Genomic DNA, 14,560 nt, shown 5'->3' with positions numbered 1-14,560 from the left:
AAGTTTCTCCTTGTTTTTGAGTGAAAGTGATGATTTGCCTTTTGAAAGAATTTGTTCTATGAGATGGATAAACTTTTTCAAAAATTGTTGTTGAAATTCATCCCAAGTTCGAATGGATCCCGATCTAAGATTTTGTAGCCAAGTTTTAGCTTTATCTTTTAAAGAAAAAGGAAAAAGCTTAAGTCGAATGGTGTTCATGCTACAATTTAGATCATTATATGTGTTGCACATTTCTTCAAACTCTCGTAAATGCATGTATGGATTTTCAGAATCTAAGCCATGAAAATTGGGTAAAAGTTGGATAATATCAGGCTTAAAATTGAAATGAGATGCATCGGGGGGGAAAACTAGACATGAAGGTGCACTAGTACGTGTAGGATTCATGTGATCTCTAAGTGTTCTTCGTCTATCATGATCATGTTGAGATTGAATTTCATCTTCATTTTCTTGGATGGGTTCTTCTGCCATGTTTTGCAAAAATAAAGGGTTATTTCGAATGAGTCGACCACTAAGTGTACGTGACCAAATGCTCATGCAAATGCAAATGCAAAAGAATAAAAACACACAAAAGCAATAAAAATTCAAATAAAGAAAAACAAACTATAAACAAAATTAAATNAAGTTATTTCGAATGAGTCGACCACTAAGTGTACATGATCAAATAATGCTCATGCAAATGCAAAAGAATAAAAACACACAAAAGAAATAAAAATTCAAATAAAGAAAAATAAACTATAAAAAAAATTAAATAAACTTGAAATTAAATTATACTTCCCGAGCAACGGCGCCAAAAACTTGTTGTCACTTTGATTGTTGCACTCCCAATAGCAGGTTGTCCACAAGTAGTATAATTCGGTGAGTCCGATATCGTATCCACAGGGAAGCTAAGGTAATTACAAGTCCACTACAATGTCTTTTTGTTTTGTTTTTGTTTTTGTTTCTTTTTAATTTTAATTGTTTGAATCTTTAATGGGTAAATTTTAATTGTTCAAATTTTAATTTAAGTAGTTGAGATTAAAGGATCCACTCTTGGTATTTTAATAAAGTTAACATTAACGAACAATATTGAAATCCACTTAATAAAATGGTTCCAATATATTAAATAATCATATTTATATTATGTTATAAATTATTATCTTATAAGTATATAATATATACCAAAATTTATAAATGTGGTCAAGTATTTATTGTGCTATATATATTTGTAAACACTAAATCAAGGTTCCCACTTTAAATGGTTGGTAAAACCAAACAAACATTTAAATGGTACCAATAAATTAATACTATGATATATTCATATATAATAAATCAAGGAATCCAAGTTAAATGGTTGGTAAAACCAAACTAACATTTAAATGGTTCCAAGAATTTAATATTATAATATATTTATATATAATAAATCAAGGCATCCACTTTAAATGGTTGGTAATACCAAACTAACATTTAAATGGTTCCAAGAATTTAGTGTAACATATAGCAACAATAAATCAAAACTCCCACTTATAAGTAGGGTATAAAAATGCTTAAAGAAATAAATATAACATAAACAATAAATAATGATTAAATAATATAAAACATAGATTCTTACCTTTTAATAACCTTATTATCATGCCAAGAGTTTCACCTTATCATCTCAACTTTAGGAAGTTAGCTATTCATTATTCAAAGTGTAAAACTTTGAATATGAAATTAACATGCTAATTGTATTTAAATGAAGAAATAAAGGAAAAATATAGAGAGAAATATTATGAACTCAAAGGTTTGTTCATAGAATGAGGGATATCTCAATACATTACAATGCACCCCTATTTATAGCCAAATTTGGGGAGACAACCACAAATAAAATATTATTTTTTTACACATAAGTCTTCATTGGTGTTCCAAGATATTATATTATATTACACATCACTTTTGAAAATCTTCTTCTCCGAATTTGCTTCTTCACATAAAAAGAAACATGTGGATAATTGAGTTGTCTAGTTGTGGTATTTTTTTCAAACCATTTGACCAAGTAATTTGAGAGATATGGTCAAAATACTAGAGCATGGTAAAACTGCCACTCCTTTGGTAACTTTATTTGTTGCTTAATTTGATCCCAATTGTGAGAGGATTTTTATCTCATGCTTGTCAACAATATTGTAGATATTATAATCAACTTTCTACAGGTCCAAGAATCATCTTAATCCCATTTGCAACGCCAAGTTTATTCTTGTTTTATCGAACCTGTAAAAAATAGTAAAAACTTGTAATTACACACCAACTTATATTTTATACAATTTATTATAAAACATATAATATTTAAACATTTAATAAAACAAAAACTATATATTTATATTATAAAACATTTAATTAATGTACAATTTTTATGTTTATCACCAATCCAAGTGGTTGACAAAATCAGGTAGGTTGGATGTGACTAGTATGTGATTTGACATGTCAGGATATATGGTACAATCAGCCGCCCTACTATAATTAGTAGATAGCACGAAGAACGAGGTCATTATTATTTCTCATACTATAAATACCAGGTTATCTCTTGGCATTTGAGATTCATTTTATTGCCTACACTCTTACACCTATATCACAACCATCACTTGGTTACATTGGTTTTTTGTTGAGTCATTCACTGACTTAAAGCATCGGAGTGGCCACGCCGGACACCCCTCCGGCGCCCATTCACGAGTTTATCTCCTTGTCTGCAAGTCACTGGGAAAGCCGTATCTCACACTGCTCTTATTCCCTTCATTATCTTGATAGCAGATCCGGTGTAGCACCCGACCCGGCTCATTCATTTCACCCGGATCGCATCAACAACCAAACAATGTTTTTTAAATTTTCACTATTATATAAAATTTGAGTACTTCGTAATAACTACTTTTATTTGTCAATGCGTAACATCAAAATTTTTTTTATATAATTTTATTAATATATAATATTGATATGTGTGCTTATACTATTTTTCATACCTCTATCCAATTTTTTCTCCAACTTCTACCAACTTTTCACAAAGTTCACATATATTTTTTCCTCTTTTATAATTTTTTTATATTTCTTTATTCAAATAATAAAATTATGTGAGCATGTGAAAACCACGTACAATTGCTCATGATATTTAAATATAAGAACAACTTAGGCTTCGTTTGAATAAGTAGTTATAAAACGTTTTTATAAAAATATTTTTTTAAGAATTTAATAAAATGCTTTAGAATTTGTTTTAAAATAAAAATTTGTTTGAACAACTATTATATAAAAATGTTTTTACAGCTTAAAAATATTATGTTTTGATTTTCATCATTGTCTTCGATTATAAAAACAATAAAAAACACATCACATTTGTTCTTTAAAAGCTATACTTAGAGAACATTTTTTTTTACGAAAATCTTGTGCAAACACATATTTTAAATTTTTTCACTTATAAAACACTAAAAATATTTTTAAAATACGTGTCCAAACAGGGCCTTCACAACTAGACAATGTTCTAGATATACCAAACATATTTATTTCCAAGTTTCCCCTTAGTTTGGTTGGGTCTCTCCTAATGTAGATATATTAAAACAATAAGTGCAAACAATTTATATAATATCAGCCGTCAGAGCACACAAGTTTCATGTGCTTAATATATTTTATTCTACATAAATTTATAATAAATTTTTATTATTATAAATATCTTAATTTATATTAAATTTATTTTTAATTATGGAATATTGAGTATATAAAGTCTTCAGGTAGTTTTAGGGAGGTAGTTTTTCATTGTTCCCATAAAAAAAACAAAGGAGAGTAATATTTGAAAGACAAAAACTTGTGTGAGACGGTCTCACGGATCGTATTTTGTGAGACAGATATCTTATTTGGGTCATCCATGAAAAAATATAACTTTTTATATTAAGAGTATTACTTTTTATTGTGAATATCGGTAGAGTTGACCCGTCTCACAGATAAAGATTCGTAAGACCGTCTCACAAGAGACCTACTCATATTGAAATTGCAAAAATAGTTTTAATAAAAAGTATATTTATTAAACACATCTCTTATTTTACTAATGGTATAGATATATTGCTAAAATCAAATATTAAAATACTATATACTATAAATTTTATTTCTCTATTAATTTTAATATAAAATACTAAAATAAATAAAAATATAGTAAAGTCTTATAAAACGATATCATGGGCTTTAAAGAGTCGAGTTTTGGATGCAATTCTAATGTGCAATTAATACTCTAAAAAAAGATAATGAATTATCACTATAATTTATATTGATTGTAATACGTTTTATTTCAATTTTATATATAAATCATAACCCTTATAACTCTTTGAATTGCTTTTAAATATTTCAACTTTAATTTGTAGTATTCTCTCTATATATTTTGTTAAATGTATTTTTAGTAAATTTATAATAAAATGACAATAGACACATTTCAGTCGTATATGTAATTCCATTTTTTTAAAAAAAATTAAATTAATTAAAAAAATTAAATTATTAAATTAATTGTGTAATTTTTTTGTCTGTCCAACTCTCATTTGTAATTTCCATGGCCAACGAGTGAAACGAATGAATATCAATAGGGTGAACTTTCCTGCTTATCCTATTGAGTTATACCAAGATGTTTAAGATGGTTTACTCGAGTAACGTGGCTTGAATGTTACTGTATTAATTCGAGATTTAGCTATCGAAGAGTAGCGATTGGTTTCCATCTTCATTACAAAATGAAAAACAACCGACAGTTTTCTATAAGCTATGCAACTCAGATAAATATAATTCAATCTTTTGGAATTCCTATATGTAGGAAAAGGTCCAAAACCTTACTCAAATACACATATTATCCTATGAACCTTTATTGTGAAAATAATACAATCCCCCTCATGCCCTGGTCGACACACGTGCTACAATGGTTGGGACAAAGGTCGCGATCCCGCGAGGGTGAGTTGACCCCACCAAAAACCCGTCCAACATACTAGAAAGACGTCATCTAGTGGTGGAACTTTCTTGAAATGAGTCTTTGATCTTTTTTAGTATCACAACAGTTTCAATCATGTTAATTCTCTCTTCTGGTAAAATGGCTAAGCATTTCATCGCCACGCCGAAAATAGACGAGACACACTGCTCCTTTGCGGAGAAATGTTGATCTTCTTGGTCGAGTAAACCTGTGGCAAAAACTTCAATTACCATGTCTTCTTGTAATGCATTACTCACCCAATCCTTTAGGTTCATTTCTTCAGTGAACATGTCGTCTGCTGGTTTCTTGCTAGTAAATAACTCTAGCAATGTGATGCCATAACTATAAACATCAGAACTTGTTGATATTTTCCCTTCTGATCCATACTCTACGCTTCCAGAAACAAAAACAGTAATTAGTTGAAAGCTAAGGCCGTCAAATTAAAAGGAAATTATAGTGTTGATAGAACTCGAAAAGCTAACATCACCTGGTGCCATGTAACCGATGGTGGCCAATGTGATCGTCTGATGAAAAGTCTCCCCTTCTCCAAAGAGTTTGGAGATTCCGAAATCACCAACATGTGCCATCATATCTTCGTCGATGAGGATGTTATTAGGCTTTAAATCGCAATGAACGGTTGGTAATGTATTTCCATGATGAAGATATTCGAGAGCTTGTGCAACATCTATTCCTATGTTTAGTCTCTGCAGCAAATCCAAGTAATAGTTAGGGGAATGTAGCCATTTCTCGAGGCTCCAATTAGGCATGTACTCCAAAACTAATGCTTTGAAATATGTGTTGCTGCAACAACTAATGACTCTAACCAAATTCTTGTGGCGAATTGTGCTCATTACTTTACACTCGACTTCAAAGCTTTTGATCGCTCTCTCTAAATTCATGTTGAAAACTTTCACTGCAATGTTTAAGCCATCAGAAAGTGTTCCTTTGTACACTGAACCAAAGCTCCCTCTTCCAATTATGTTGGCTTCACTTAAATCTTCCGTTGCTCGTAGAAGTTCTTGGTAAGAAATCCGCCTCCAAGAAAGAAGCGGTGAGATCTCAACTTGTTGATGTTTCTTGTTAGCTAAATGTCGCCTTCTCAGCAACCAGATTGATAATGTCACTGCTAAGATTGCTGACACAGTGGGAGCTAAGATGAATTTAATCAGCGAAACATGTTTTGAGCTCGACTTGTCAACATTACAAGGTGGGACTTGTAGTCGAACATCACCACAAAGTGCATAGTTCATCATAAACGATTGAGCTGTAAAGTTCGAGAAAGGTCCTCCAGTTGGGATTCGTCCTTCTAATCTATTGTGAGATAAATTCAGAAAACTTAGAAACATAAGTGACGCCAATGACATTGGAATAACTCCAGAGATATTATTGTTTGAAAGATCCAAAGAAACCAATCCTCGTAAGACTCCTATGAACTGCGGAATACTTCCTTGAAGGTTATTGTGTGCCAAAGATAAGATCTCTAAAGATTGCATATCACCAATAGAGTTTGGGATGTCACCTGAAAATTGATTCCAAGACAAGTCGAAATACCACAGTGTCTTCAAGTTCTGAAACTCTGACGATATGTTTCCATATAAGAAATTAGTGGACAAGTGCAGCTGCAGAAGGTTTGATATATTCCCCAAGTTCGGTACCACTGAAGTCAAACTATTGGAGTCTAAGAACAATCCACTAAGAGACTTCAAATCGCCAAAGCATGTTGGTATAGTTCCATTGAGCATGTTTCCACTCAAGTACAACTCTTCCAAACTGCTTAGTTGGCAAAATTCTGTGGGGATGCTCCCTTGCAGTCTGTTGTTTTCGAGATATATATTCTGAAGTTGGGTTAGTTCCCCTATTGTTTCTGGTATTGATCCTATTAACTCGTTGTTAGTTAAGTCCAAAGATTCGAGACCCGACAAGTTTCCAATTGTGTGAGGAATGGATCCCTTAATGTGAGATCCATAAGCAGAGAAATACTTAAGGGATGTTGATAAATTTCCTAATGAGGTTGGGAGGATACCGTTGAATTGATTATACGCGAAAAACAATTCCTCCAGATAAGGACAATTGGATAGTGAAGTGATAAATTCCAATTCTTGATTAGGATGTTCTCCTGTAAGATTATTTTCATCCACATTAAGGCTCCGAAGCAGTCTTAAATTGCCAAGATTTGGTACAATACCAGTAAATGAGTTGTTGGCGAAGCCTATGAATTGAAGGTTGGAAGCATTGCTTAGAGTATTCGGGATTGTGCCGGTGAGGTTGTTCATGTCTAGAAAGAGGGACACTAAATTTGGAAGAAACGTCCCCATATTTCTTGGAAGTGTACCTCCGAAGTTACTGAAACCAAGTACCAGTTCGTTTAGTGTTGAGATGTTGAAAATGGATTCAGGGATGGAACCAAAAAAGGTATTGTTTCCCAAGTTAAGCATCCCAAGTTTAAGGTCACCTAGCTCAGAGGGTATCTCACCTGTGACAAAGAAGTATGAAATCATAGGTAACATGAAAAATATCGAAACTCCTGTTAGAACACAAGTTTTTAGTATCTTTAACAAATTGTAAGAAGAAAAAAGAACCTCTCAATTTGTTGTCTTGTATATTCATGAAATTGAGGTGAGTCAGGTTCCCTATTTGTTTCGGTATGGTACCCGTGAATTCGTTATCTGCCAGCTGTAGATCCCAAAGCTTTCTACAATAAACTAAGCTAGAAAATATATGTCCCTCCAGGTGATTGGACTGAAGAAGTAGCCGCTGGAGGTTGGGGAGCTGAAAACTAGGCGGGAGGCTTCCGGAAAGCCTGTTGTTAGAAAATTCAATCACAACTAGAGAGGATATGTTGAAGATAGTAGATGGAATGTGTCCCGATACCGAGGTTCCATTCATGATGAATATCTCTAACCGTGAGAGATTGCCTATCTCCGTCGGAATACCTCCTACAAGGAAACCGAAACACAAGAATCATATGTAAAGTTTGTTTTAAGCTTTCCTACTGTGATCATTAGTAGCAAAAAAACAAAAGTATATATAAGTCACCTTCAAGATTAGTGTTGCCTAGATATAACTCCTTGAGCATTGTCAACTGTCCAATCTCTTTCGGTATCCTTCCGCTGAATTGATTAAACGACAAGGACAAAATCTCGAGGGATTTACACCTGTATACATTTGAAGGTATCACCCCAGAGAGCATGTTTAAAGATAACTCGATCGCGTTAAGTTGAGGCATATTGTCACACAAGTTTACAGGGATCGTGCCTGAAAAGCCATTATTTGTGAGAGCAATCACTTGGAGGGACGAAATGTTGAATATCCCATCCGTTATTGATCCACTCATCTGGTTGTTGCTGAGGACCAACAATTGTAGACTAGAAAGATTGCCTGTTTCTTGTGGAACAGTTCCATATAGAGAATTATCTGACATAACCAATGTCTCAAGTTTCGAAAGGTTGGACAAGCGAGGGATGACACCGGTGAAAAGGTTTTCATTAAGCCAGATTTGCTCAAGTTCTTTGAAGGCGCCAAGGAACCATGGAACATAGCCTGAGAAATAGTTGGATTGTAAGTTGAACACTTCCAATCTACGCAAACCGGATAACTCTTCCGGTATTCGGCCTGTGAAGCTGTTGTAGCTGAGGTCCAAATATCTCAAAAACGTCAAGTTCCCAAGATGTGGGACGATGGTGCCTTCAAGATTCCAACCATGGAGGTCCAGCGCCGTGATCCTACGGTGCCGACCACAGGAAACACCAATCCAGAAACAAAATGAAGCAATGTTTCTTGTGGACCAATTTTTTGCCAATATATGGGAAGGGTCTGAAGTAATTCTTGATTTGAACGCAAGCAGTGATTCTTCATCTGTAGTCAAGTTCAAATTTGTTTCTCCAAGAACTATATATTTAGAACAGTTTTGCACATATAGAAAGATAACAAGAAGGAGAAAGCAAAGGAATTTCTCCATGAAATTTTCAGAATTTTTGAGCTTTGGTGACTGTCAGATTGTCATGCAATGACTTGGAGAAATTTTTATTGTCAAATTCTCAATTAGTTTTTGTCTATTCATTTAATGCTTTGCCTAATTAAAGTTGGTCTTCGATCACATATATTGCTTCCATGCGGAAATTGCTTTTTGGTGCAGTATATATATTAGTCTTTGTAATTTTAATCATCTATGTTATCAAATTTTAATTTTAGTTCGATCTCTTTGTTTTTTTGACAATTTTAATTTAATCATTTTTTCCCGTCATTTTGGCAAAAAAAAAAAGTTTTAAAAATATAACTAGAAAATGTTTCACTGCCGATGACTTATAATTCATGAAAAAGTTTTGAGTTCAAGATCCAATTGTCCGACTAAAATAAAATTGTCATTTATTTACGTTGGCTTATATCTATCGATCTATTTTGAATCTTTGATTTTGGCAATAACTAAGCCAAATCAATTCTTTTAATTGTATAGCAATTCCCATCACATATACGCATTATTAATAACCAAACCATGATTTTTTATTTTCATTATCCGTTTTAAGTTTTGAACTTTTTTATGAATAAATGTTGATTATTTTTTGGGAAAATTTCAAATAAAACCTCAAACTCAAGTTTCATTTAGATTTTGCTCTCCAAACTGTCATTAAAATGTATCCATCAAATTTTACAAACTGCTCACACAGTCGCAACATATGGTTCCTGACGTGGATCCCTTCAACAGCACTTAGCGAAACCCTATATCGTTTCCTATCTCATAATGTACAATAAATTATTTTAATTCCAGAGTGTCATCCGGTTAACCTATTTTTAGGTTCGAAAAACGAAGTTGTCAAATACTAATGCATAGCTCAAGTGATTAATTGCTACATAATTAAGAGATATTGAATAATTAATAATTTAGCTTGAAGACTTTTAGCTCACTTGTGTCTTTAATAAATGGTGCATGAAGACTTTCTGTTTTGGCATTGTCAACTCTCCCCGCTTCTTTTTTGTAAAAATAAAAAACTAGTGATCGACACACGCAATGCATGTGCTATGTAATTTTTAGTTTTCGGAAAAGCGGTTTTTCAAGCTCTTATAATGGCTTTCAGCTATATTAATGGGAGAATTTCCTCTTCTTTAGAGAGGTTAGTTTTTCCTTCTTCTTTGTTGATATATGTATTAGTTTGGTTAAAGTAGGACTATAGATATAAATTTGTATTGATGTCACATTGACAGACCAAGTTGGTTAGTATACATGACTCAAGTTTAATTAATAGTATAGATATATCTTGGTCTATCAAATTTTCATGGCAAAACCCCCAATTATTTTTATAAAATTAATAATTATATTCATATCTTAATATTTTTAGTTAATTAAAAAATGAAGATTAACTAAAAAAATGAAGATTACAACATTAAAAAAAAATTGGAAATAGGCTTAATTTTCATGGCAAAACCCTTGCTCTAATTGTGTTAGAATCACCACACACATTTGTAAAATCACTAACTCTCTTCAACCTCCATCTCCTTTCCTCGTTTTAGTGATGACGTGTCACCAAAAATACTGATGTTTTACCAAAAATTGATGATGTTGATACTATATCAAATATGATGTCATATCTAGCGTTATGTCAGGAGTAAACAAAAAAATAATTATAAATCAAAGTTTCGACGAGTTAATGGACCAAAAAAATTTATTTTCCGGACAACTTATATGGCCTTCAAAATTAACAAGGAAATGATAATCTTTTCACTAAGTGATCGAGCTTGTCAAGGATGATCAAAGTGAGTAGCACCATGTCTTCTGGTGGATCTGGTGGTTGTGCTTGCTTGAAATGAGGCTTTGATCTTTTCAAGTATCACCACAGTTTCAATCATGTTGATTCTCTCCTCTGGTGAAGTGGCTAGACATTTCATCGCCAACTCGAAAATAGATGCGACACACTGCTCCTTTGCAGAGAAATGTTGGTCTTCTGTTTCAAGTAAACCAGTGGCAACAACTTCACTTACCATGTTTTCTTGCAATGCTTTACTCACCCAATCCTTTAAGTTCATTTCTTCTGTAAACATGTCTTCTGTCGGCTTCCTACTCGTAAATAACTCCAGCAATGTGATCCCATAACTGTAAACATCACAGGTTGTTGATATTTTCCCTTCTGATCCATACTCTGATACCAAGAATTAGAAACAAAAACACTCATTAGTTGGCAGTTCAGATTAACTAATAGAAAATTGTAGTGTTGAAAGAACTAAAAAAAGCTAAATTCACCTGGAGCCATGTAACCAATAGTTGCCAATGTGATCGTCTGATGAAAAGCCTCCCCTTCTCCAAATAGTTTGGCGATTCCAAAATCACCAACATGTGCGGTCATATCTTCATCAAGCAGGATGTTACTAGGCTTTAAATCACAACGAACGATTGGTAATGGATTCCCATGATGCAGATATTCTAGAGCTAATGCAGAATCAACCGCTATGTTCAATCTTTGTAGCAAATCCAAAGAACTGTTAGGGGAATACAGCCATTTCTCAAGGCTCAAGTTAGGCATGTACTCCAAAACCAATGCTTTGAAATCTATGTTGCTGCAACAACTTATGACTCGAACAAGATTCCTATGACGAATGGTGCTCATTACTTCACACTCGACTTGAAAGCTTTTGATTGCCCGCTCTAGTTGCATGTTGAAAACCTTCACCACGATGTTTAAGCCATCAGAGAGTGTTCCTTTGTATACTGAACCAAAGCTCCCTCTTCCAATATTGTTGACTTCACTGAAGTCTTCCGTTGCTCGTAGAAGTTCTTGGTAAGAAATCCGTCTCCAGTGAAGAAGAGGTGAGATCTCGACTTGATGTTTCTTGTCTACAGAACGCCTTCTCAATATCCAGATTGATAAGGTCACCACTAAAATAACTGATATTGTAGGAGCTATGATGTATTTGATCAAGGAAACATGTTTTGAGCTTCACTTATCAACAACTTCGACATTACAAGGTGGGACTTGCAGTCGAGCATCACCACAAAGTGCATGGTTCATAACAAAAGATTGAGCTGTAAAGTTCAAGAAAGGCCCTCCACTTGGGATTTCTCCTTCTAGTCTGTTATGAGATAGATCAAGATAACTTAGAAAAATAAGATTCTCTAACGACTTTGGAATAACACCAGATATGTTATTATCAGAAAAATCCAGAGATACCAAGCCCCGCAGGTCTCCAATAGAAGGAGGAATTATTCCTTGAAGGTTATTATGTGCAAAAGATAAGTTCTCCAAAACTTGCATCTCGCCAATGGAGCCTGGGATATCACCAGAAAATTGATTCCAAGACAAGTCAAGATTCCACAATGACTTCAAGTTCTGAATATCTGTTGATATGCTGCCACTTAAGAAGTTAGTGGATAAGTTTAGTTCCATTAGACCTGATATAGTCCACAAGTTTGGTACCGTAGAAGTAAACCTATTAGAGTCTATGAACAATCTATTGAGAGATTTTAAGTCCCCAAAGCATGTCGGTATCGTGTCATTGAGTATGTTGTCACTCAAGTACAAGTCTCCCAATAAGCTTAGTTGGCAAAGTTCTGTAGGAATGTGTCCTTGCAGTCTATTGTGTTCAAGATATATATTTTCCAGTTGTGTTAGTTCCCCCACCGCTTTTGGGATCAATCCTGTTAACTCATTGCTATCTAAAGATATAGATTTGAGGCCTGTCAAGTTTCCAATTGTAGGAGGAATGGATCCCTTAATGTGGCAACCAAATGCGCTAAAATACCAAAGGGATTTGGATAAATTCCCAAGTGAATTCGGAAGGATGCCGTTGAATTGGTTCATTGATAACTCCATCTCCTCCAAATGAGGGCAATTGGTCATGGAAGAGATAAATTCCAATTCTCGATTAGCATATCCCGCTGTAAAATTATTTTCTCCCACATCAAGCACTTTAAGAAGTCTCAGATTGCCAAGATTTGGTACAATACCAGTAAATGAGTTGTTGGAGATGTCGATGAGAGTAAGCTTAGAAGCATTGTTTAGACTAAAAGGGATCGTCCCAGAGAGGTGGTTGTTATTTAGAATGACCAAGTCCAAGTTTTGAAGTGAAGTCCCTAGGTTTCTAGGTAGTCGACCACTGAAGTTATTAGCAGAAAGATCTAGTTGAAAATAGAATCAGGAATGATTCCAAAAAAATTATTTCCTCTCAAGTAAAGCAGCTCGAGTTTAAGGTTGCCGATCTTGGAGGGTACCTGACCTGTGACAAGAATAGCACATATATTGCAGGTAACTATTGAATCAATGGTTAAAATGAACTTTTACTACATAGATGATATCAGCATATGTAACAAGACTGAGAACCTGTCATTTTGTTAAGGTCTAAAAGCAGCAGCTTCAGCTGAGTCAGGTTCCCAAGTTGTTTTGGTATAGAACCAGTAAATTCATTGTTCGACAATTTCAGACCCGAAAGCTTTCCACACTCAAGTAACCCCGGCGGAAAACGTCCGTTTAGATGATTTGACTGAAGAAAAATATTCTGAAGATTTGGGAGCTGAATGTCTAATGGGAGGCTTCCAAAGAGGTTGTTGTAAGCAAAATTAATTTGTATCAAAGAGGACAAGTTGAAGATAAAATATGGAATTTGCCCTGATAAGAAGCTTTCCGGTATGCTTAATGTCTCTAAATGAGAGAGATTGCCTATCTCCATTGGGATAACACCTACAAGTTAGCCACAAAAAACAAGAATCGCATCGTATGATATACTTCTCTGTCTTTCAAATATATGCACAAGATCTAGTAACCATTAGTTAGACAAGAATGAAAATACTGATCACCTTCAAGATCGTTCCCACCGAGGTATAATTCCTTGAGCAGTGTCAAATCTCCAATCTCTTTTGGGATGCTTCCATTGAATTCATTATACGACAAGGACAGAAACTGGAGGAATTGGCACTTGTTTATATATGAAGGGATCACCCCAGAAAGTATGTTGTAGGATACCCGGAGTGTACTGAGTTCAGGCAGATTTTCACACAAGTTCTTTGGGATCTTGCCTGAAAAGCTATTATTCATGAGATCAATCATTTGGAGGGATGAAAGATTGAATAGCCAGTATGGTATTGATCCTGTCAACTGATTGGACCCAGTGACAAACATCTGTAGACTAGAAAGATTGCCAATTTCTTGTGGAAGAGTTCCATATAGATGATTTTCCGATATATTGAACAGCTCCAATTTCGAAAGGTTGGATAGACGAGGCATGACACCGGTAAGACTGTTCTCATTCAGCAAGATTTGCTTAAGTTCTGTGAAGGCACCTAGAAAAAATGGAATAGTGCCCTTGAAATTATTGTGTCCTAAGTTGAACACTTTCAATCTACGCAAACCGGATAATTCTTCCGGTATTCGGCCTGAGAAGTTGTTGTAACTGAGGTCCAGATATCTCAGAAACGTCAAGTTCCCGAGTTGTGGAACAATTGTACCTTCAAGACTCCAATCATGGAGGTCCAGGGATGAGATCCTACGATTGGTACCACAGGAAACACCAATCCAAAAACAAAATGAAGCCCCATTGTTTGTAGACCAATTTCTTGTCAATATATTGAAAGGGTCTGAAGTGATTCTTGATTTGAATGCAAGAAGTGATTCTTCATCTCTCGTCAAGTTCGGATTTGTCTTT

The 14,560-nt window shown here is 34.3% G+C and overlaps 1 protein-coding gene and 1 pseudogene across 1 annotated transcript; both read right to left on the bottom strand.

Moving 5' to 3' along the window:
* Nucleotides 1-4,762: 4,762 nt before the first annotated feature.
* Nucleotides 4,763-8,962, bottom strand: LOC140975888 (uncharacterized). The gene is made up of 4 exons (XM_073439814.1): nt 7,973-8,962; nt 7,516-7,872; nt 5,424-7,409; nt 4,763-5,324 (listed from the first exon to the last, which is right to left on the bottom strand). The coding sequence occupies exons 1-4, from the start codon at nt 8,892-8,894 to the stop codon at nt 4,966-4,968; spliced, it is 3,624 nt and encodes a 1,207-aa protein (XP_073295915.1). The 5' UTR covers nt 8,895-8,962; the 3' UTR covers nt 4,763-4,965.
* Nucleotides 8,963-10,609: 1,647 nt separating this feature from the next.
* On the bottom strand, nt 10,610-14,276 carry LOC140975093 (uncharacterized; annotated as a pseudogene).
* Nucleotides 14,277-14,560: the final 284 nt, after the last annotated feature.

This window comes from Primulina huaijiensis, chromosome 4 (assembly GCF_012295235.1).
Source record: "Primulina huaijiensis isolate GDHJ02 chromosome 4, ASM1229523v2, whole genome shotgun sequence".
NCBI lineage: Eukaryota > Viridiplantae > Streptophyta > Magnoliopsida > Lamiales > Gesneriaceae > Primulina > Primulina huaijiensis.
Note: the sequence above shows the minus strand (reverse complement) of the source record. Positions and strands in the feature narration are given on the sequence as shown.